Source organism: Pogoniulus pusillus, chromosome 5, assembly GCF_015220805.1.
Source record: "Pogoniulus pusillus isolate bPogPus1 chromosome 5, bPogPus1.pri, whole genome shotgun sequence".
Classification (NCBI taxonomy): Eukaryota; Metazoa; Chordata; class Aves; order Piciformes; family Lybiidae; genus Pogoniulus; species Pogoniulus pusillus.
Genome location: NC_087268.1, coordinates 18,122,701 through 18,147,531, shown reverse-complemented (window position 1 = coordinate 18,147,531; position 24,831 = coordinate 18,122,701). Strand labels below are relative to the sequence as shown.

The 24,831-nt window shown below is 48.4% G+C and overlaps 1 protein-coding gene across 1 annotated transcript in view; it reads left to right on the top strand.

The window, feature by feature from the left end:
* HGD (homogentisate 1,2-dioxygenase) overlaps positions 1-24,831 on the top strand; it is a 38,252-nt gene extending 13,421 nt beyond the window's left edge. Inside the window, exons 3-14 of the mRNA XM_064143379.1 lie at positions 260-348; positions 1,879-1,984; positions 7,057-7,116; positions 7,771-7,862; positions 8,488-8,522; positions 10,859-10,938; positions 11,071-11,170; positions 17,987-18,111; positions 19,463-19,567; positions 20,668-20,794; positions 22,122-22,303; positions 24,471-24,831. Coding sequence (XP_063999449.1) covers positions 260-348; positions 1,879-1,984; positions 7,057-7,116; positions 7,771-7,862; positions 8,488-8,522; positions 10,859-10,938; positions 11,071-11,170; positions 17,987-18,111; positions 19,463-19,567; positions 20,668-20,794; positions 22,122-22,303; positions 24,471-24,602 — 1,233 coding nt within the window. The 3' untranslated portion in view covers positions 24,603-24,831. The remainder of the gene's footprint in view (positions 1-259; positions 349-1,878; positions 1,985-7,056; positions 7,117-7,770; positions 7,863-8,487; positions 8,523-10,858; positions 10,939-11,070; positions 11,171-17,986; positions 18,112-19,462; positions 19,568-20,667; positions 20,795-22,121; positions 22,304-24,470) is intronic.

The following is a 24,831-nucleotide window of genomic DNA, read 5'->3' as shown; positions in this document are numbered from 1 at the left end:
TTGATTCTATGATTCTATGGCATGTGAGGATAGGGTTTTGGAGGGTCCAGTTGATACTCATGGGGCACCCATCCTCGTGCGAGTAAGAAGATACAACTCCTGGGATTGACGCATAGACTCAGTAGCACAGTCTACCATACAGCACCGGGGTGCTGGGCACCTGCCAGGGTGTTCTGCTGGGTCTCCCAGAGCTAAATAGATGCCATGCTGCTGCCTCTCAATTTTCTCACTCCTTACTTTCCCTTCTCCTTCCATTCAGAATAATCCACAAGTCTGCCCATATGGTCTGTATGCTGAGCAGCTCTCAGGCTCTGCCTTTACCTGTCCTCGGACCACAAATAAGAGAAGGTATGGTAACCCTCAAGGTAACCCTCAGGAGTGGGTGGGTGCTATGGGCCACTGGGGAGGGATGGAGAGGCTGCCTCTGTGCCACCAGCGTTTTCTGTGAGCCCAGGTGGGTGAAAACCCTCTGCTGTGCACTGGGAGAAGTGTAAGGGAGGAAACCGTGGGAGAGGAAGAGAGAAGGCTTTGGTGAGGCAATTGGGTTACAAAAATGCTGAGGAAGGAGGTGTCAGGATGGGAAAGAAAGTGGTTTTCTGCATGAGGATAGGGACAAGATGGCCCTGAATGGGTTGTGTGTACTATGTTAAGTAACCTCAGAGCTGGTGCTAGCAAGCACCTGGTTAAACAACCACTGTGGCTGGTGCCTGCAAGTACCTGATGGACAGTGCCTGAACCAGGACTCTGAGCAGGATTTTCTCCTTCTCCTAAGGGATGCTCCACCATGCTGATCAGGGCTGGTTAAGTGCTAGCTCAAACTGTACCCATTTTCAGGCTGTTGAGGGGCTCAGACCAGCATCAAGCAGCCAGCATGCTGCTTACCACCCCTATTCCCAGCAGTGCTGTAGACAGATTGTTCCAGCTGGCAGCAAGTGTCCTGGAGCTCTGTCTTGGTCGTTGTGCTCTGGCCATGACCAGATTGGAGAAGATGATTTTCTCATTTTGCATCTCCCACAGTGACTTTTCTGTCCCTTCTGTTGTTCCTTCAATTGAAACGCAAATGCATCAATCTGAGCTGCCTAGCAGAGCTCTGCTCTCCAGGCTGATGTCAGCTCATGGTGTGTGTGGGGAAGGGATGAATCATTGTTTGCTGCATGAAGATGTCCTTGATGGAAATTTTCCAGCTCTCACGGGAGGGCTCCCTCCTCCCCTTTCCCACCCACCCAAACTGCAACCACTGCTGTTAACACATCAAAGGCATTGGCAGCCCTGCCTAGCACAGATTCTCCTGCTTATCTCTGTTCACCTACCCGATTGAGAGCCCAACTTTGGCTGCTGGAGCTGGCCATGGCAGGGTCTGCACCCATGGACACAGAGGGCAGGAAGGAAGGAGAGTGACAGTCCCAGGAAGTGAAGGAGGCATGGGGGAGTGTCCCTACAGCAGTAGGGAGTGTCATCCCATGTAAAACTCTGGTCTTAGAATCATAGAATCAGCTGTTGAGGTTGGAGGAGACCTTTGAGATCATCAAGTCCGATCAGGCTAAATAACCTTAGGTCTCTCAGCCTTTACAGATAAAGCTGTATCTTCTTTTTTTTAAATGTATGTTTATATATCTGTGTATGAATGGAAACATAAGGAATTATATCTAGACATCTACCTACATGTAACAGCCTATATTTCTATTTAGAGCCCATAATTAAAAGCCATCTCTCTGGAGGTCTCTGGTTGTGAGCTTGTGTTTGATATTTCATACCCATTTTCATTTAGTTGCCCCTAATGTAAATGTCATACCTGCCTTTAGGAGCTCAATCAGCTAGCAGCCACCCAGAGAGTGTCATCTCTCCCCAAGCTAATCCAAGTCTTTTCCTTGTTTGTAGCTGGCTGTATCGGGTCCTACCTTCAGTCTGCCATAAACCCTTCAAACCTCTTGAGGAAGGCCACTTGACACACAACTGGGATGAAGTTGAGCCTGATCCCAACCAGGTAACCATGCTGGAAAGAACCTTGTTACTGCCAGGAGGACAGTTAAGTATTGAGCTAACCAGGGGTGCAAATGTGCTGAGCTGCAAGAGATCTAAGAAGGACTGTAAGGAGGTGGGGATCTGGCCAACACAGGAGCTGGGTCTTGACCGCTACTTGTTGTTCCTCACCTATGCGTCATTGAAGGGAGGACAACCTTCAAAGCGATGCTCAGTACTTCCCACCTCAATGGATACTTGTGCTGCTTCTCAGCATGGCTGCAGTGTCACAATGCAATCCCAAGCACAAATCCAGGCTAGGCGGTGAGTGGCTGGAGAGCAGCCCTGAGGAGAGAGACATGGGGGTGCTGCTGGAGAAGAAGCTCAACATGAGCCAGCAGAGTGCACTTGCAGCCCAGAGGGCCAACCAGATGCTGGGCTACATCAGGAGAAGTGTGGCCAGTAGGGCGAGGAAGGTGATTTTCCCCCTCTATTGTGCCCTGCTGAGACCCCACCTGGAGTACTGCATCCAGTTCTCGAGCCTCTATCACAAGAAGGATGTGGAGATGCTGGAGCCTGTCCAAAGAAGGGCCATGAGGATGCTCAGAGGGCTGGAGCAGCTCTGATATGAGGACAGACTGAAAGAGTTGGGGCTGTTCAGTCTGGAGAAGAGGCTCCCAGGTGACCTTCTTGTGGCCTTCCAGAATCTGAGGGAGGCCTACAAAAAAATTGAGGAGGGACTTTTTAGGCTGTCAGGGATTGACAGGAGTAGAGGAAATGGATCAATGTGAGGAGGAAGTTGTTCAGCATGAGTGTGGTGAGAGGCTGGAATGGGTTGCCCAGGGAGGTGGTTGAGGCCCCATGGCTGGAGGTGTTTAAGGCCAGGCTGGATGAGGCTGTGTGCAGCCTGCTCTAGGGTAGGGTGTCCCTGAGCATGACAGGGGTGTTAGAACTAGCTGATCCTTGTGGTCCCTTCCAACCCTGACTGATTCTCTGATTCTGTGATCTATGCTGTCTAGCATATCCCTTGAGGGCTTCTAAAGTCCACCTCTTAGGCTGCTCTCTTTATGTCTTCAGTGTCCCCCATGAAAGGCTCATCCTGCCCAGCCCAACAGGCAGAGCAGCAGCATGTTTCTGCCACCCATCCCCTCCTTCACTGCACTGTTGAAGAGGTTCCCAGCTGATTGCTTTGCAGCCCTTTTGGGAAATTAAGCTTCATTCTGGAGAGTCATGCAGACATGGTATTTTTCTACCTCTGTTATGGCCTTGTCATCATCTTTGATTATGATTTCTTCCCAGCTTCAGAACATTTGGCCTGACTAATCTGACTCTCTCATCTTGCCACTCTCCTCTCAACATCATCTCTTGTTCATCATTTTTTAGTCTGCTCAGGGTTTTGCCCTTTGACGCATCATTGTTAGCCAATTTCCAGCCTCCCATCAGCCTCATCATTTGTCTAAACATTCCCCAAGCTCTTCTGGAATATGTTTTCAGGCTACTGATCAAGGAGCAGTGACAGGTCTGTATTTACATGCCTGCGGTGCTCCTTTCCTGACAAAGCTCCAATGCCTTCTGATACCACCTCATGTTACAACCCTGATGCCCTTTCACAGCACACATCTACCACTTACAGTTGTTTATGGTTATGATAATTCCAACATGCCCAGCTCTCAAGCATCTCAAGCCACTTAGCTGGAGTTACGTCTTTTACCTAAGGAAACAACAATGAAGATCTTGCCCACTCTCTCAATGCTTTCAATGACCATAATCAAACTCAGAAATCATCAAACTCAGAGAACTGCTTTTCTGAGCAGAAAGTGAGAGCCTTCCTCCTGCTTTTAATGATGTAGCACTAGACTTGGTAGTTAGGAAAAGGTTCAAGTCAATGATCTTAAAGTTCTTTTCCAACCAACACAATTCACAAGAGGTGTTGAGATACTGGAACATGTCCAGAGAAGGGCAACAAACATGGAGAGGGGCCTGGAACACAGCCCTGTGAGGAGAGGCTGAGGGAGCTGGGGGTGTGCAGCCTGCAAAAGAGGAGGCTCAGAGGTGATCTCATTGCTGTCTACAACTACCTGAAGGGAGGCTGTAGCCAGGTGGGGGTTGGTCTCTTCTGCCAGGCAACCAGCAACAGAACAAGGGGACACAGTCTCAAGTTGTGCCGGGGAAGGTCTGGGCTGGATGTTAGGAGGAAGTTGTTGCCAGAGAGAGTGATTGGCATTGGAATGGGCTGCCCAGGGAGGGGGTGGAGTTGCCATCCCTGGAGGTGTTGAAGCAAAGACTGGCTGAGGCAGTGCCATGGTCTAGTTGATTGGCCAGAGCTGGGTGCTAGGTTGGACTGGATGATTTTGGAGGTCTTGTCCAACTTGGTTGATTCTATGATTCTACGAATTTCTCTCATCCTCTCTGAAGCAGGTCCAGAGACAGGTTCAGTTGATTGGACAGGATCAACTCTCCCCAGTGGTGCTTTGTGTTTTGCCCATCTCACTTTAGGAGTGTTCCTAGTCCTCATCCATCTAAAAAGATGGCCATATGGAGACACTTTATGCAAAGCCCAGTGAAGCCAACAGGGGAAAAAATAATCATTTAATGCTGCCTAAAGACAATGTCAGAATTATAATAAGCACAGGGGACAGAAGAGAAAAAGGGACAAAGGAGATTAAATACTATGGCATGACATCAATGCAAGAAATGCTGAAACAAAAAAAAGCTTTCCAGCCTGGAACTGAGATGACTAAGGGAAGCTATGATTGATAGGCAGGGAGAAAACAAAGGCCAGTAATGAATGTCACATTGAAGAGCTAAAAACAAAACCAAAGAAAAGCATTAATGGTGGAACTTCTTGCCAGATGATGCAGGTGGATTCCAAAAGTGATTGGAACAATCTTGGGGAGATAAAATCCATTAAGAAATAGTAAGTACAGAGATGTCATATTTTAGGAATCTCACAGACCATACAGCAGGGAAGGAACACTAAATCTTCTTGATTTTCAGAGAACCAGAGAATCAGTCAGGGTTGGAAGGGACCACAAGGATCAGCAAGTTCCAAGCCCCCTGCAGTGGGCAGGGACACCCTACCCTAGAGCAGGCTGCCCACAGCCTCATCCAGCCTGGCCTTAAACACCTCCAGCCATGTGGCCTCAACCACCTCCCTGGGAAACCCAGTCCAGCCTCTCACCACTCTCATGCTCAACAACTTCCTCCTCAGCTCTACTCTGAACCTACCCACCTCCAGCTTTGCTCCATTCCCCCTAGTCCTGTCACTCCCTGACAGCCTAAAAAGTCTCTCCCCAGCTTTTTTGAGGGACCTCTTCAGATACTGGAAGGCCACAAGAAGGTCACCTGGGAGCCTCCTCTTCTCCAGACTGAACAGCCCCAACTCTTTCAGTCTGTCCTCTCATCAGAGCTGCTCCAGCCCTCTGAGCATCCTCATGGCCCTTCTCTAGTATCTCAACCTCTCTCTTGAATTGAGGAGCCCAGAACTAGACACAGCACTTAAGGTGTGGCCTGACCAGTGCTGAGTACAGGGGCAGAATAACCTCCCTTGTCCTACTGGCCACACTCTTCCTGATCCAGGCCAGGATGCCATTGGCTCTCTTGGCCACCTGGGCACACTGCTGGCTCATCTTCAGCTACTATCTATCATCATCCTCAGGTCCCTTTCTGCCTGGCTGCTCTCCAGCCACTCTCTCCAGCCTGTAGCACTGCTTGAGATTGTTTTGGCCAAATTGTAGAACCCTGCACTTGGCCTTGTTAAATCTCATCTCATTGGCCTCTGCCCACCCATCCAGCCTGGCAAGGTTCCTCTGCAGGGCTCTCCTACCTTTCAACAAATCCACAGCTGCTCCTATCTTGGTGTCATCTGCAAACTTACTGATGCTGGACTCAATCCTCTGGTCCAGATCATCAATAAAGATATTGAATAGGACTCAGACTCTGGTGGAGGTCTGTAGTGGTCATTCTGCCTGAGGGTCTCAACAGGCTTTTAAAGAAGTAATTACCTCTGCTCACAGCTCCCGTTTGTGCAGGCAGAGATATTTCTGCTTCAGATGTGGGGAAAATGAGGTGAAGCAAACAGGACTCTGATGCTCAGGTCATGGAGTGAGCAATCATCCAGCACGTAGTGGAGCACAGGACCATGACAATTTGGCTCTGGATAGCTGGCTCATCTGAGTTTCTTTGCTCTCAACAGTGTTGTCAGCAATAGAGGAAGGGGCAGCTTTTAAGCAGGATTTTCTGTGTTGTTGGCTTTTTTAAACCTTGATACTGCACTGCTATTTTACGAAAATATGATGAAAGGGAAAAAAAAAAACCTCTGTAAAAAAAGGAAAAAAGAAACCTGCAAGCCAAATTAAGCAAGGGAGAATATTACCCCAGCTAGTAAAGGACAGGGAGGCAGGATGGGGCATGAGGATGATCAGAGGGCTGGAGCACCTCTCCTATGAGGACAGACTGAAAGAGTTGGGGCAAGACTAAATGCCACAAGCCCCGCAGATGACGTTGCTCCCAGCTTTGCAGTACAGAGAGAAGTCCCCTAGCAAACCTGAGCCATGCAAGTGGAGCAAGAACAACAAAGACCTCAACATTGCGCTGACAGAAACATCACAAAGTCCCTTCAGATCCTCTAGAAAGTCATGAGGCAGCTAGACCTTCTTGTGGCCTTCCAGGATCTGAAGAGGACTACAAAAAAACTGTGGAGGGACTTTTTAGACTCTCAGGGAGTGACAGGACTAGGGGAAATGGAGCAAAGCTGGAGGTGGGCAGGTTCAGAGTGGAGGTGAGGAGAAAGTTGTTCAGCATGAGAGTGGTGAGAGGCTGGAATGGGTTGCCCAGGGTGGTGGTTGAGTCTCCATGGCTGGAGGTGTTTAAGGCCAGGCTGGATGAGGCTGTGGTCAGCCTGCTGTAGGGTAGGGTGTCCGTGGGCATGGCAGGGGACTTGGAACTAGCTGATCCTTGTGGTCCCTTCCAACTCTGACTGATCCTATGATTCTGTGATTCTAGGGTGGGAGATGTGCCTGCTTCCTTTAAAGATGTTCCTGTTTATGTTATCAACCACTGGCATTGCTCTCTCTCTTTTTGTTTACTGCAATCTAGCTGCGATGGAAGCCTTTCGATATTCCCAAAGCCCCTCAGAGTAAGGTGGACTTTGTGAGCGTAAGTCTGCTGGCCATGATATCTAGGCAGCCTTTATCTCTCTTTGGGAGCTGGTAGGGCACATGGGCTGCTCAGCACTAGGTTAACAGCAGTGGGGTTGACACCACTGGGCATTTGTGGGAGGGGAGAGGATCCCAGGTTTCAACCAGCTGACAATGGCCTTGGGTTTTGTTTTTTGTGTTGCCTTTCAAGGAACCCTTAAGAAAAAAAAAAACCTGACTCCCACTTTCCCCCTATGCCTAGGCTGGGAAACCCCCAGCTTACAGGAATTGTAAAGAAATCCTTAGCGTTTAAAGAAAAAATGCCAACGTGTTTGGCAAAAGGCCATACTTGGAAAGCCTGGTGGCTGTATGGGAAGTGGAGATAGGGCAAGGGGCACTGGGTAGAAAGTAGAACATAGGAGGTTTCACTTGAACTTAAGCAAAAACAACTTGCCTTTGATGGTGCTGGGACAGGCTGAACAGAGAAGTTGAGTAGCCTACTTCTCTAGACACTTCCAAAATTCAAGGTGGGGGGGTTTGGACCTGGTGGTGTCTGGAGGTCCCTTCCAACCCTTAGTGTTCTGTGAGAGGGAGTGGGATGAAAGGAGGAAAGGTGGCTGGTCCCTGCCCCACTGCCTGCTACTCTCACCCAGTGCTGTGGGTTTGCCCATAGGGCCTGCACACCTTGTGCGGTGCTGGTGAGCCCAGAGGACGCAACGGCATCGCTATCCATATTTACGTCTGCAACACCTCCATGCTCAACAGGTCAGTGACTGCAACACCAGAGGCTCAGGCTGCTCCAAGCTGCCTGTCTGCACATGCACGTTTGCCAATGCTGTGCCTAGCTGTTCCCAGTCTCACTCTTCACATTCCTGCATTCCTGTGTGCACAGGCAGAAGTGTTTGTGCTGCCAGTGGCACATGTTTGTGAAGCAGGTTGTGTCCCATGGCCAGCCAATGAGGGACTGAGGAAGCTGGACTTAGGGATTAAGCAAGAGGGGATGTGCTGGATCTAGCTGCCCTTGTCATAGGAACCATAGCTGCTCCTTGGAGGTTAGCACGCACCCAGATTGCCTCCTGCAGCAGCTCATGGGCAAAGTCAGCCCTGCTCCTCAGCTTACCACACCTGATGCAGCCATGACCACAGAGGCAGGGACCTTGAAAATGCTGGAGGACCTTTTGCTTCCAGATCAGGCACATTTAACGTCCCTGCCTCATCTGCACCAGTCAGTATACTGCATCCACTGATCTGCAAATAGCATTTCTGCTGTTGAAGGGGAGACCTCTGCTACATCAATATCCAACCTCAAAACTAACCCTCTGGGGTCATGGTGTGTGCAAGAGTCCAGGCCTTTCAACACATTGACCCTCCTTTGCTCCTTTTTCTTTAGATGCCTTTATAATTCAGATGGAGACTTCCTGATTGGTGAGTTGATGATTTGTGTTTTCCTTTTCCCCATGAGGTGCCACCCACCTGCCTCTTTATTCTTCCAGAGCCCTGGGTCCTACAGGCGCAACTTAGAGGAGAATCATGAAAGTCCTAGAATCGTTTCAATTGGAAAAGATCTTTAGCATCATAAAGTTCACTCATAAACCCAACATCATCATGGCCATTATACAATGTCCCAAAGTGCCACATCTACTTTTTTTTTTCTTCTTGAGCACCCCCAGGGATAGTGATTCCACCACTTCCCTGGGCAGCCTGTTCCGATGCTTCAGTAACAAAAGTTTTCCTAATACCTAGTCTAAACCTCCTCTGGTGCAACATGAGGCTGTTTCCCCTCATTCTATCATTTGTTACTAGGGACAAGACACCAACATCCACCTCACCACAACCTCCTTTCAGGGAGTTGTAGAGCACAATAAGGTCTCCTCTCAGAAGTCTGGCTTCATCCTCATGACACCCATAGGAGGAAGTTCTTGACAGAGAAAGTGATTGGCATTGGAATGGGCTGCCCAGGGAGGTGGTGGAGTTGCCATCCCTGGAGGTGTTGAAGAAAAACCTGTCTGAGGCACTTAGTGCCACGATCTAGTTGATTGGACAGGGCTGGGTGCTAGGTTGGACTGGCTGATCTTGGAGGTCTCTTCCAACCTTGTTGAGAGGCATTTAGTGCCATGGTCTAATTGATTGGATAGGGCTGGGTACTAGGTTGGACTGGATGATCTTGGAGGTCTCTTCCAACCTGGTTGAGAGGTCTTTAGTGCCATGGTCTAGTTGATTGGATAGAGCTGGATGATAGGTTGGCCTGGATGAGCTTGGAGGTCTCCTCCATCCTGGTGGATTCTATGATTCAATGATATTCAGTAGTCTGGTACCAGCTGGGCTGTTGGATGAGTTGCCCCACTCCTGTGCAGCAGAGAGCACATCCTCTGTGCCAGACCCTCAATTTTTGTTTTTATGAGCTGTGACCCAGATTCCTTGGTGTGGCCTTCAGGGATCATTTCTTTGTGCTCCTCAGACTGATGTTAGGCACGCCACAGTGGAAGTTTTCTGGGAAACATAAAACTCAGGATTTCTGAACAGCTTACAGCTAGATGCCTTTGTTGCTTCAGTCCAAGAGCATTTGGCACAGCAGCTTATCTACCATGCGCTGCCAGCCTCGGGCAACCAGTCTGCCATGATGCCAGTTTTGAGGTTGGCACCTAAAGTGCTACATGCTGAAAAATATTCTGAGCTTTATCAGAAGTCTGATAATTGCTTGTATCTGTCTTGACCATGGGAAAAAAATGCCTTCAGGTTAGCAACAGAAACATTTTCCTCATCAAAGAGCTATTAAATTGTTCTCACTCACCTCCCTCACTACTGTGAAATAAAAGTGCTGGGGCAGGTTTTATCAATCTGCTACTTTTTTCAATTCAAAATGTGAGCTCTCCTGGGCTAGGACAGGCACAGAAAATAATGCAGATGTTAGTGAAGCATTGCTTATACTCTCAGGAAGCAGGGAAAATTAATTATTCCCAGACATCTCCCACTGCCACAGCCATAACAAGGATGGGTACATGCAAGGTTAATGTGAAGATCGTGAGATAGGCAGCTATGGCCAAAAATACATCAGGTTCCATTTATTTGGGCCGTGGCACAAACTTTGCATCAAGGCACAAGGTTAAGGATGTCCTAGCCTCAAGCAGGTACCTGCTGTGATGTGGGAGCTGTGGGCCTGTGAAACCCCAGACTAGTGTGGGCAGCTCTGCTATGAGATTCTGCATGGGAGAAGGAGTACAGTCCTGCTGCGAATCAGGGTCAGAAAGGTTGCATTGCTCCTCTTTGGAGCCTGGGTGCTTTCAGGGGACAGAGAAGGTGGCAAGTGGAGAGTGGGCAGCGATAGGGCAAGGGGCACTAGGTGGAAATTAGAACATAGGAGGTTTCACTTGAACTTAAGCAAAAACAGCTTGCCTTTGATGGTGCTGGGACAGGCTGAACAGAGAAGTTGAGTAGCTTACTTCTCTAGACACTTCCAAAATTCAAGGTGGGGGGGTTTGGACCTGGTGGTGTCTGGAGGTCCCTTCCAACCCTTAGTGTTCTGTGAGAGGGAGTGGGATGAAAGCAGGAAAGGTGGCTGGTCCCTGCCCCACTGCCTGCTACTCTCACCCAGTGCTGTGGGTTTGCCCATAGGGCCTGCACACCTTGTGCGGTGCTGGTGAGCCCAGAGGACGCAACGGCATCGCTATCCATATTTACGTCTGCAACACCTCCATGCTCAACAGGTCAGTGACTGCAACACCAGAGGCTCAGGCTTCTTTGTCTGCTTTTTATTTTCACAGTGCCCCAGCAAGGGAAACTGCTCATCACAACTGAATTTGGGAAGATGATGGTGGAGCCCAATGAAATCTGTGTCATTCAGGTAAGGGCTGACAGCACTTTTCCTGTGGCTGCACAAAGCCTGACACTGGAGCAAGCCAGCTGCTACATTCAGCTGTTCATGGTTTGTCAGGAAAATCCTGGGAGGATCCCATTATCTTCCTTTATTTTCCAGCTAGGAATGCGTTTCAGTGTGGAGGTGTTTGGAGAGACCAGAGGCTACATCCTGGAGGTGTATGGGGCACATTTTGAGCTGCCTGACCTGGGACCAATTGGTAACAATCTCCCTTCAGACCTGCAATCAATGTTATTGAAAGACCCAGGGGTTACAAGCCCCAGTTCATCCTTTTAGCTCCTATATAATACGTCCTATGTAATACATATGTGTACACAAAAATGTAATACATTTTTGCCAGGCTGGATGGGTGGGCAGAGGCCGATGGGATGAGATTCAACAAGGCCAAGTACACTCTGGCCACAACAAACCCCAAGCAGTGCTACAGGCTGGGGACAACGTGGCTGGATAGCAGCCAGGCAGAGAGAGACCTGGGGGTGCTGGTAGATAGCAGCTGAACATGAGGCAGCAGTGTGCCCAGGTGGCCAAGAGAGCCAATGGCATCCTGGCCTGGATCAGGAAGAGTGTGGCCAATAGGATAAGGGAGGTTATTCTTCCCCTGTACTCAACACTACTCAGGCCACAAATTGAGTGCTGTGTCCAGTTCTGGGCTCCTCAATTCAAGAGAGAGGTTGAGATACTGGAATGTGTCCAGAGAAGGGCAACAAAGCTGGAGAGGGGCCTGGAACACAGCCCTGTGAGGAGAGGCTGAGGGATCTGGAGGTGTTTAGCCTGCAGAAGAGGATGCTCAGGGCTGACCTCATTGCTGTCTACAACTAGCTGAAGGGAGGCTGTAGCCAGGTGGGGTTGGTCTCTTCTGTCAGGCACCCAGAAGTAGAACAAGGGGACACAGTCTCAAGTTATGCTGGCAGAGGTCGGGGCTGGATGTTAGGAGGAAGTTGTTGCCAGAGAGAGTGATTGGCATTGGAATGGGCTGCCCAGGGAGGTGGTGGAGTTGCCATCCCTTGGAGGTGTTGAATCAAAGCCTGGCTGAGGCACTTAGTGCCATGGTCTAGTTGATTGGCCAGAGCTGGGTGCTAGGTTGGACTGGATGGTCTTGGAGGTCTCTTCCAACCTGGTTGATTCTATGATCCTTCCAAGCCAATACTCCTTCATAAAAATGCTTTTCATCCCAGTACTGCTGTTTCCCAGCAGAGCAAGCATCACCCTGAAAAGAATATACCACCTCAGTGGTGCTGTTTTCCCCTGAGACTGAAGGAATAATTTCTCTCCCACTTTCTCTCTTTGCTTCTGGTCTGAGAGTCCCTGTCTACTGACTTTGAACCTGTTCCTACCAAAAGAAACTCAAAAGGCCCTCATCACTCGTGCCTACAGCTTATAGATGTAGCAGAAATTGGAGAGGTGGGAGATTTACCCAGTAAAAAGAAAGGTGGATTTCAGAGGCAACAGATATTCTTGAAACCCCATTTTAGACTTAAGTGGTTTTTCTCTTCCCCTGACCTCTGTTAACAGAGGCACCTGAGAGCTTCAGAGTCTAGGGTGCTTTAGAGTCAGAAGCTGTTCCTCTTGGAGAATTAGACATCAATAAAACGAGCGGCGGAGGACTTGGATCAGCAACACATTCACATCTTGTGTTGTGCTGCCAGGGGTGGATCTGCTGTCACAGTGCACAGGTCTAGCTCTCATAAATCACAGATCCTCACTGCCAGCTGCCTCCTGTTGTGTGCAATGTTGTGCAGATCGTGAAGGTGAAGGCTCCTGATGCCGTGACAAAGACACTGCTTGGGTGCATGGCATCTGAAGGTCCATCCTCCTTGCTCTGATTTCCTAGACATCTCTCTGGAGCTGCTCAGCTCAGGTTATGTCACCTTCCTTGGGGAGGAGTAGCCCCCTGTACCAGTACAGATTAGGGGCTGACATGCTGGAAAGCAGCTCTGTGCAGAAGAACTTGGGAATGCTGGTGGACAAGTTCACTATGAGCCAACAATGGGCCTTGTGATGGTTTGGGTGTTCCCTGCCCCCCCCTCCCCCCACTTTGGAAATCACCCAGAGTAGACTCTACTGGCTCTGGAAATTTGAATGAAGCTTTATATTTTCAGCTTAGTACAATATAGAAGCAGATATTTACAGTATGTGCAGTTATATACAGAAATATACAGGGCAAAAGGTAACACACAAACACAACAGCCCTCCCAGAAACCTGAGTCCCCAGGAGGGGCTCCCAACTGCCCTTCGACCATCTCCCACCCCTCTACCTTACCCCAGACGTTGCCTTGTGCCCCCAGGGAAGAGTGGAGGTCGGCCAGGGAGGTTAGGAAGTAAGTGGATTAGTCAGAGAGATGGGGGGTGAGGTTAGAGAGAAATGCAGCCCACAGCCTGGACAAAGAGCGACTCCCTTATCTGTGTTTGGATTCTTGTTCTTATACCTCCCAGCAAGCCTATAAGTGAAGTAGACATCCGCATTGTTTTTCTTTCACAGCCTGTGATCTAATCCTTCTCACCAAAACATTCTAGCTAGCTTCAAACTAGCACAGGCCTCCATGGCCAAGAAGGCAAATAATATTCTGGAGTGCATTAAGAGAGTGGTCAGCAGGTCAAGGAACATTTTTCTCACCCTCTATTCTGCCCTGGTGAGATCAGACCTGGAGTATTGTGTTCAATTCTGAGTTCACCAGCTCAAGAGGGACAGGGAACTACTGGAGAGAGTCCAATGGAGAGTCACTAAGATGATGAGGGGATTGGAGCATCTCTCTCATAAAGAGAATTTGAGACACCTGGGACTCTTTGGCCTGGAAAAACAAACACTTAGGGAGGATCTTAACAATGCTTTTATCAATATCAAAAGAGTGGAAAGCAAGAGGATGGGGCTGGGCTCTTTTCAGTGGTGTCTAATGACTGGATAAGGTCCAGCAGGTACAAACTAGAACATGGGAGGTTTCATTTGAACTTAAGGAAAATCTCTCCTGTGAGGGTGGCAGTGCACTGGACCAAGCTGCCCAGAGAGGCTGCCTAGTCTTCTTCTCAGGAGACTTCTGGGCTGCATCAGGAGAAGTGTGGCCAGCAGGTCAAGGGAGGTGATTCTCCTCCTCTACTCTGATTTTCCCCTTCTACTCCGCTCTGCTGAGACCCCACCTGGAGTAATGCATCCAGTTCTTGAGCCCCTGTTACAGGAAGGATGTGGAGATGCCTGAGTGTGTCCAGAGAAGGGCCATGAGGATGATGAGAGGGCTGGAGCAGCTCTCCTATGAGGACAGACTGAAAGAGTTGGGGCTGTTCAGTCCGCAGAAGAGGAGGCTGTGAGGTGACCTTCTTGTGGCCTTACGGTATCTGAAGGGGGCCTCCAAAAAAGCTGGGGAGGAACTTTTCAGGTTATCAGAGAGTGACAGGACTGGGGGGAATGGAGCAAAGCTGGAGGTGGGGAGATTCAGAGTGGATGTGAGGAGGAAATTGTTGAGCATGAGAGTGGTGAGAGGCTGGAATGGGTTGCCCAGGGAGGTGGTTGAGGCCCCATGGCTGGAGGTGTTTATGGCCAGGCTGGATGAGGCTGTGGGCAGCCTGCCCTAGGGTAGGGTGTCTCTGGGCATGGCAGGGGGGGTTGGAACTAGCTGATCCTTGTGGTCCCTTCCAACCTGACTGATTCTACAAGACTTTCAAAGCCCACCTGGGCACGTTCCTGTACAACCTGCTCTAAGTGAACTTGTTTTGGCAGGTAGGTTGGACTAAATGACTTTCAAAGGTCCCTTCCAACCTGTGCTATTCTGTGGTCCCTGAAGTACTTGCCTCCAAACTTTTGTTGATGAGAGAAACACCTCTTGGCTACTGTTGCTAAGATTATCTCAGGGAAGGCGAGTGAAGCTAAAAATAACCACTAAGTCGCTAATATTTCTCCACCATCAGACTGGTGTTTTAGGGCGAGTTGTGTTTTATTTTAGATTAGATTCAGCTTTTTTTCCCCCACTGGAATGGACCTGTTTTATAGCTCTCAGGTAGATATGAAAGACTGGCCTTGCTTGAAACAAACTTAGCTAGGTATTACCAAACAGTAGAATCATAGAATCATAGTACTAACCAGGTTGGGAGAGACCTCCAGATCATCTAGTCCAACTTATCACCCAGCCTTGTCCAATCAACTAGACCATGTCACCAAGTGCCTCATCCAGGCTTTTCTTGAACACCTCCTAGACCTCCCCTGGCACAAGTTGTTCTGTTGTCTCCTTGTTCTATTAAACCTAGCTTGCTTATAGCTAGCTTTAACAGCTAGTTTGCTCAGTAGCAAGCTTGGCACGTCCCATCTGCATTCATGGGGCCTTTGTGCCAGGGGAGGTCCAGGCTGGATGCTTGGAGGAAGTTCTTGCCAGAGAGAGTGACTGGCATTGGAATGGGCTGCCCAGGGAGGTGGTGGAGTCACCGTCCCTGAAGGTGTTTAAGGAAAGCCTGGCTGAGGCACTTAGTGCCATGGTCTAGTTGATTGTCCAGGGCTGGCTGCTAGGTTGGACTGGATGATTTTGGATGTCTCTTCCAGCCTGGTTGATTCTATGATACTATAATTCTATGATCTCATAGCCATACTGAAACCAAAGCTGGTTGTACCTGCAGTGGGGAACCAGCCCTATTTCCAGCTATTTGCTGGGACCTCACTCGAGTATCTCTCCTATGTGATATGCTGGGCACATTTCTTTCCACATCAAGCCTCCAGTGATTTTTTTTTTAGGAGGTCTCCTTTCAGCCAGCTGAGGTCACCTGCTTTCACCCAGTTGTGCATGTTCCACATGATTGTTGACACTGTTGTCTCAGCTTGTTTGTAATGAGTTTCCCTGTAATGGATTTGGTGTTACCTGTCTCCCCCACACTTGTGAAAATCACCCAGACTAGACTCAGACAAGCTGGAAATTAAAGAATGAAGCTTTATATTTACAGCTTAGCACAATATACAAGCAGGTATTTACACTCTATACAGCTATAGACAGAGATAGACAAGTTAAAAAGTAATACAGAATCACAACAGCCCTCCCAGAAACCAGAGTCCCCAGGAGGGACCCTCTACCTTATCCCAGACTTTGCCTTACATTCAAGGTGAGTTTGGAGGGTCGGCCAGGAGGGTTAGGAAGCAGATGGATTAGTCACACAGACAGCAGGTTAGGTTAAAGTGCAGCCTCAAAGAGAGAGAGCAAACAACAACTGTCTTATCTATGTTTGTGTTCTTGTTCTTATACATCTCAGCAAGCCTATGAGTGCAGTAGACATCACCATTGTTTCCTTTTCACAGCCTATCATCTAATTCTTCTCAGCAAAACACCCTAGCTAGGCTCAAACTAGCACATTCCCCATTAGGTGTTTTTTCAGGCACTGTTGTGCTAGGTTTGGAGGTTTATTTTTTTGATCTCCAGAAGGCAGGAATCTATTATAAGGTTTGCTTTCCAGAGGAAAGAAAATGAGTGCACTCGCCTGTAAACCTTTACAGGAGGTGGCAATTATAAGAGCTCCAACTACCTACTTTCTCCTCAGAGGCCCAGATCCTTTGTATTTCAGTCTTTCTTTATTCTAACTTCACTTTTCACTTGAAGAAATGACAACTGGAGAAAAGTACCATCTGTTAAACCTTAGCAGCAGATAGTAATGACTTCATTTTTTCATCCACGAAATGCCAAAACACTTCATAACTAACACTGAAAAGAAGACCACATAAGCACCTGAATGGTGCTTCACACTTCGAAAATGTACTTCTTATGCTAACCAGCCCCTTCGTAGGCCCAGATTCTGTAGGTGTCACTAGACTTCATTTCATAGAATTATAGAATCAAGCAGGTCGGAAGAGACCTCCAAGGTCAGACAGCACAACCTAGCACCCAGCCCTGGCCAATCAACTAGACCATGGCACTAAGTGCCTCAGCCAAGTTTTTCTTGAACACCTCCAGGGACGGCGACTCCACCACCTCCCTGGGCAGCCCATTCCAATGCCAATCACTCTCTCTGGCAACAACTTCCTCCTAACATCCAGCCTAGACCTCCCCTGGCACAACTTGAGACTCTGTCCCCTTGTTCTGTTGCTGGTTGTCTGGCAGAAGAGACCAACCCCCACCTGGCTACAGCCTCTCTTCAGATAGTTGTAGACAATGAGGTCACCCCTGAGCCTCCTCTTTTGCAGGCTGCACACCCCCAGCTCCCTCAGCCTCTCTTCACAGGGCTGTGTTCCAGGCCCCTCACCAGCTTCATTGCCCTTCTCTGGACACACTCCAATAGTTGTAGACAGCAATGAGGTCTCTCCTGAGCCTCCTCTTCTCCAGGCTAATTACTCTTTCTGAAACTGTTCAGCCTCCTCATTGCATGCCTCTTAACTTCTGCATGACTAAGTGTCCAGTCAGCAGGATGTCCAGGAAAAGAGAGCATTTTGCTCCACCTTTTTATTGCAAGGGTTGGAAGTGACCTTTGGAGATCACTTACTCCAACCCACACTTCTAGAGCAGGTTCATCTGGAGCAGGAACATGCCCAGGTGCGTTCTGAAAGTCTCCAGAGGAGGAGACTTCACAACCTCTCTGAGCAGCCAGTTCCAGTGGTCTGGAACTCTCGGAGGAAATAATTTTTGTCTTACTTTCAAGTAAAACCTCCTGTGTTCTAGTTTGTTACATGCTTTTAACTGAGGATGGCACAGTAATCTTGTTGGGAAGGAATTAGGGGAGATCTGTCTCAATCACCTCAGGTGAGCATAAACTTAAATACTAGGCTGTATGACAATTACTTACTTGTAGAAGCACAACAAGTACAGGTGGCCTTGAGGCCTTGAGCAACCTGCTCTAGTGGAGGGTGTCCCTGCCTATGGCGGGGGGTTGGAGCTGGATGATCCTTGAGGTCCCTTCCAACCTAGACCATTCTATGATTCTACGATTCTAGTTGGGACAAGGAGCAGCAAGGTCATTCAAACTCAGAAGGGCTCCCACAAAGCCAGGAAATTGTGCCAGCCTCTCACTGTGTTTGCAGCTCACCCAGGGAGCGCTGGCATCTCTCTTTCTTCCACAGGAGCCAATGGCCTGGCCAACCCACGTGATTTCTTGGTGCCTGTTGCATGGTATGAGGACCGCCAAGTGCCAGGGGGTTACACAGTGATCAGCAAGTACCAGGGCAAGCTGTTTGCAGCCCAACAGGTGAGGATGCCCTGGGAGAACAGGTAACCCTGAAGTGCAGCAACTTCTAGTGAATGGCCTGGAATATGCAATTCATGAAATCATAGAACCATAAATGTTGAAAAAGACCTGTAAGATCAAGTCCAACTCGTAACGCAACACCACCATAGCTCCAAAGTGCCATGTCTCTATGTTTTTCAAACATCTTCAGGGATGGTGATTTCATCACTTCCCTGGTCTCAGCCTGTTCCAATGCTTTGCCACTCTTTCAGTAAATACATTTTCCCTAATATTCAATCTAAACCTCCTGTGGTGCAACCCAAGGCCATTTCTTCTCATCCTGTTGCTAGTTACACAGGAGAAACGACCAACTCTTGATACAACAAGACACAACAAGACCCCTCTTGATACAACCTCCTTTCAGGGAGTTGTAGAGAGTGAGAAGGTCTACTCCAAGTTTCCTTTTCTTCAGACTAAACAATCCCAGTTTCCTCAGCCACTCCTCATAAGACTTGTTCTCAGTAGCATGCACATAGTCTCAGGAGGTTCTGCTGGCTTAAGTGGGGCAAGACTGAGCTGTTACTTGGTTGGTTCAGTCATCTTCCCAGCTGAGGCTCCTCAGCCTGGAAATAAGCCACAGAATCATAGAATCAGTTGAACCTCATGAGATTGGCTTGTGTCCACCTCTCCAGCCTGTCCAGGTCCCTCTGGATGGATCCCTTCCAAACTTCAGCCTGTCTCCTGCACCACACAGTTTGGTGTAATCAGCAAACTTTCTGAGGGTGCACTCAGTGTCACTGTCCATGGCGCCCACAAAGATGTTGAACAAGACTGGTCCCAAGACTGATCCCTGAGGGACTCCCATTGTCACTGGTCTCCACTTGGACATGAAACCGTTGACAGCCACTCTTTGGGTGTGGCCATGAAGCCAGTTCTTTATCCATCTAGAGGTCCAGTGTTGTTGAAGACTTGCTTGCCCCAAAACTCAACACTGGGCTTTGCCTCCTGTTTACATACATTTATAGTGAGAGAGTAGGAAAGAGGAGCTGCTGTGAAAAGCCATGGTTTCTTTACCAGAAGCCCAGGGTTGCACCTGACCTCGTTCAGCTATTGTCTGCCCTTGGAGATTATTCCCAGTGAGTTCTCCAGGACCAGGGAAGGCTCTCACACATGGGTACCCCCATCTGGGTAAAGTTTCAATACTTTTATTGTAACTTAAACACTAAAACCATCGTGGGAAAGTGATATACACAATGCCTACGGCTCACCTGCTACAGCCATAGAGAGAAACTATGGTGCTGAATAAGACATGACAAACAATTCCAAGTTGGAAGGTTGTTCATGGTAACCCAGCGTCTCTTTGCTTTGGTAGGAATTCTCCCCCTTCAATGTGGTAGCCTGGCATGGGAACTACACACCGTACAAGTACCATCTGGACAAATTCATGGTCATTAATGCTGTTGCTTTTGACCACGCGGTAAGTTCTGGAGCTGGCATGTGTCAAGGTCCAGAGGACAGAGATTAAGAATATCTCTGTCCAGAGGAGCAAGATCTGTTCTGATGGATTTCCATGTTGTGAAATTAAGGTACAAATGAAACCAAAGATCACCACAAAACTATTTATTAAGGATAAAGATGGATAAAACAGAGGAAGAGAGAAAGAAGGGGCAGGGGGGGGGGAGGGGGGGGGCGTGGAGAGGAGAGAGATAAAGAGAACAGAGAAGAAGAGAAGAAGCAGGGAAAGAAAAGACCTGGGATCATATTACCCTCAGTTGCAGATGGGGGAGAGAGAGAGACGGGTGTGTGGCCCAGGGATGATCTTCTGTGGAGTCTATCAAGAGTTCTTCTAGTGGTGGTGCTGCTCTGGTAGTCTGGTGGAAGTCCACACTTGGTAGTGTGGTGGAGGTGCACACTTTTGGAAGGCATTTCTCCCGTCTTATATACAGTTTTCTAGATGGGTGTCCAGGTGCAGCTCCCCAGGGAATCTTCCTGTGTATTTTTGTGCATTCGCAGGGGTCCAGCGGCTGTGGGGAGGGCCTCCACCCCCTCCCTGTCTGTACCTGTCTGTACTCCAAATACACATAAGCCTTTTCTCTTAGGGGTAGCTGACATAATAGGTATAGATCCTGGGCATTCAGGCTGAGGTCCAGGAATTTCCAAGGCATTGTCTGTTCATTTGTATCCCTGAGCTTTCAGCCAAGCACCTAGTCTGAGTCTGGGAGGTTAACAAAGGCAATCTTTATCTTTGTTGATCAACAAAAGAGAGGAATTAGACTCTCATAGCATGGCAATGCTACATGAATACTGTGCTATTCAAACCCATTCAAGCTCCAGGGACTCAGCACCAGTTAAGTAGTGCGTTGTGCTCTAAGAAACAGCATTCCCTGGGCCCAAACCAAACTCTTACAGAAAAGAAAACCTCCTTTATGGTACAAAGACATAACTGGACGTTGAGCAACTCGTTCAGCATCTTTAAGCAGCTTAGCTTAGGTTTACTGGAAGGCAGAGCTGAGCCGACAGCTCTGAGCCCTGCTCAGTTTCATGCTTTTGCTTTGTTTTTGTTTGTTTATTTTTCAGGATCCTTCTATCTTCACTGTCTTGACAGCCAAGACAACTCGTCCTGGAGTGGCCTTGGCTGACTTTGTCATATTTCCTCCACGATGGGGAGTAGCTAACAACACCTTCCGTCCACCATATTACCACCGTATGTCTGTTCTTTGTGGGTTGTATTTGAGTATAGGACTACAGAAAAAAAACAAACCAATAAACATGCCTCCATTTATTCCAGAGGATGCACAGAGATCAGGCATTCTGAATTGGTATCCCTGGCAGAATTAGAGCCAGCCTCTTGAAGCCAGTCAGTCCTCTCCAGAAAACAAACAAACCCAAAGATGTTCCTATTTAGAGCATCTCGGGTGTGATGGTTTGGGTGTTACCCACCCCCCACCCCCCCCCCCCCCCCCGACTTTGGAAAATCACCCAGACTAGACTCAGTTGATCTGGAAATTGAAAGAAGCTTTATACTTACATCTTAGCATAATACACAATCAGGTATTTACAATCTATAGAGAAATAGACAAGTTAAAAAGCCCTCCCAGAAACCAGAGTCCCCAAGAGGGGCTCCCAACCACCCTTCCACCTTCCTCCCACCCTAACCTTAACCCAGACTTTGCCTTTCACTCAAGGTAGTTTGGAGGGTCAGGCAAGGGGGTTAGGAAGCAAATGGATTAGTCACACAGATGGCAGGTTAGGTTAGAGAGAGAAGTTCAGCCCAAGCCCAGAGAGAGACTCTGTCATCTATGTTTGTGTTCTTGTTCTTACACATCTCAGCAAGCCTATGAGCGCAGTAGACATCACCGTTGTTTCCTTTTCTTACTTAAGCTTGAGGTATATTACTCCATGGGTTTCTCAGGCTCCTGCTTATAATGTTCTTTCTTGGGAAAGGACAGAATTTGGCTTCTTGTCATTTTTATTTTGGCTCTTGAAATAAAGGTAGAGAATGCACATAGAAGCACATAGAAGCACAAGGCATCGAAGCTCCCAGATGGAATGGAGGCAGTAGAAGAATATTGAGCAAAATGATTTCAAGCTTATAACCTGAGACAGCAGACTAGTTTCTCTCACCTGATTTCTGGTCTTTATGCCTATTTTTGCCTTAAGCATCTGCAACACAGGGGTGATTGTACTGAACAGCACTTCAAGACCTCTTATCCAAACCTGTAAAAATCAGGTCACATCACACAGTAGCACTTATACAGCTCAAGGCAGTAGGTAAAGCACAGGTCTACCAACATGAAAGTATCTTCATTAGGGAGCTCTAATTCCAAAACTTGGTAATTAATGGTGGAATAAACCCTGTACAGCTTTAAAAGCATTGCCTATAGGACCCACAGTGTCCTCTCATGTGATATCCTGCTTGAACACCTCCACTGCTGGTCTAGCTTAGCTCAAAGGCTTCAAGGAGTTCACAGTCCTTCTGCGATGCCTCCCAGTCACACTGTGTTGTAACCTCTTCTCTATGTCTCCCACAGGGAACTGCATGAGTGAATTCATGGGGCTCATCAAAGGCCACTATGAAGCAAAGGAGGAAGGCTTCCAGCCTGGAGGGGGCAGCTTGCACAGCATGATGACTCCTCATGGGCCAGACGCTGACTGTTTTGAGAAGGCAAGCAAAGCCAAGCTGGAGCCTGAAAGGGTTGCAGAAGGAACCATGGTAAGAAGCCAAGGGAGCCAGTAAGGCTTTGAATACAGCCCAGCAGAACACAGCTGTGCCACTCTCAAAATACAGCCTTGCTTCTTGCTGGCAAGTTGGAAAAGTGCTTGGACCAAACTGCTGCAGCATTTACCTCCCTCACTGATGAGCACTAGGAACTCCCCGGGAGATATGTGGTGCCAGGCATCTTTGATCATCTGCCCACATGAATTGGGCACCCAAACAGAACCCACCTGTAGGAATGCAGGTGTTCAGGCAACTGGCTGCAAGGAGTGTTGGAGCCTGACACTCGAAGTCAAGGGAGACAGAGGCATTGGCTGCGTTAGGTGTGAGCAGATTAATAGTCTGCTTAACCTAGTGGCTGGACTCAAAGGCCAAGTGGAACAGCTTAAGGCTGAAAGAGAATGTAAAAGAGAGTTGGACCTACAGCACCATGCTCTGCAGGCCCCCTTACCAGAGGGAGATGAACCAAATAACAAGGGAGAATGGATGCAGGTCCCTGCCAGAAGTAGCAAGGGTAAACCCTTCCAGCCACCCTCACATCCTCAGCTGCCCTTACACAACAGATATAGGGCACTAGAGGTTGAGGGTGAGGTGGTTTTTGAGGAGGCAGAAGCATCACTGGTTGGGAGGGCAACTGAAACGAACCAATTGCCCCCTCACATCAGAATACATACCCAAAAGAAAGAGAGGTGGGTAATTGTTATTGGTGGTTCCCTTCTGAAGGGAGCAGAGGGCCCCATATGCTGGCCAGACCCCTTCCACAGGGAGATCTGCTGCCTCCCTGGGGCCCGGGTCAGGGATGTTACCAGGAGGCTGCCTACTGTAGTGAAGCCCTCTGATTACTATCTCTTATTAGTTATACAGGCAGGGAATGATGAGGTTGATAACAGAGGGCTAAAAGCTATCAAAAGGGACTTCAAAGCATTGGGAAAAGCAGTTGAGGGAGCAGGGGCACAGGTAATCTTCTCATCTTTACCCTTAGTCACAGGTTGGAATGCAGAGAGGGATAGGAAAGCGTATTTGATTAACAAGTGACTCAGAGGCTGATGCCTCCAACAAAACTTTGGATTCTTTGATCTTGGGGAACTTTACATTGCCACAGGTCTGCAAGCAACAGATGGGATGCAACTGATGCAGAGAGGGAGAAGGACCCTGGCACATGAGCTGGCTGGGCTTGTTGAGAGGGCTTTAAACTAGAGTGGAAGGGGGAGGGGGTTAAACACGACAGCACTAGAGATAAACCAAAGGAAATTGAGGATGGTAGGCTAGAGCTAGGGGTAAAAGCAGCAGCCCAGCTGAAGCGCATGTATACTAATGCACTAAGTATGGGCAACAAACAAGAGGAGCTGGAAGCTTTGGTGCTGGAGGAAAACTATGATATTGTCACCATCACTGAAACGTGGTGAGATGACTCTCACGATTGGAGTGCTGTAATCAATGGCCTGTTATGGAGGCCACGTGAGCTGGTAAGTATTCTTGGGAGAAAAGGTTTCTAGGATGCTCTAGCAGAGTATCTTAACTCCAGGGTCACATCTGAATTTCAGTGTGTGCCTCCTAGAAACTTCCTCCTAACAGGACAGGAAGTTCTTGCCAGAGAGAGTGATTGGCATTGGATGGAATGGGCTGCCCAGGGAGGTGGTGGAGTCGCCATCCCTGGAGGTGTTGAAGAAAAGCCTGGCTGAGGCACTTAGTGCCATGGTCTAGTTGACTGGACAGGGCTGGGTGATAGATTGGACTGGATGACCTTGGAGGTCTCCTCCAACCTGGTTGATTCTATGAGTCTGTGATTGTTGCCTGAGCAGGAAGCTTGGAATTTTCATGCTGATTATTTTTTGTCTTAGCCTATGTACAAAGAGGTGAAACCCCCAACTGCCCTCCTTTCTCCACTCCCTAAAATCTAGTGATGATCATCAACAGACCTTGAACCTGAGCTATTGGAACAAGATGGCTTTCTTGGGCATGCAGGGAGTCCAAAGTCACTCCTGAGACCCAGTTAATGCTAGCATTGCAATGTCAGCTCTGAAGATCTGTCCTTCCTGGGCTGATCAGGCTGAAGACTAGTGCTGGACTATGCAAACAACCTGTCTGTAGTAGAGCAGTGCCACTTAGACTGGATTTAAACTCTTGCTCTCTTGCTATAACCTGCCTTTGTTCTTCCCAACAGGCCTTCATGTTTGAAACTTCCCTCAGTCTTGCTGTCACCAAATGGGGCCTCCAGACTTGCAACCGTCTAGATAAAAGCTACTACCAGTGCTGGGAACCTCTGAAGAGCCATTTCAACCCTAAGTGCAAGTAAAGAGAAGTATTTTTGCTTGCAGTACATGAGTGACAGCACGGAAACCCAGCACACCTACATGTGATGGCGGAATCAACTCAAGCAACGCATAGTGCTCCAACACAGAAGAGCATTTCCAGTAGCCACCAAGCTACTGAAATGATCATCCACAGGGAAATGCAGTAAACCCCCACCATTATTCTTAACTTTCAAGTATACAATTAAAGCTTTCCTGGTGACATGCTAAAAC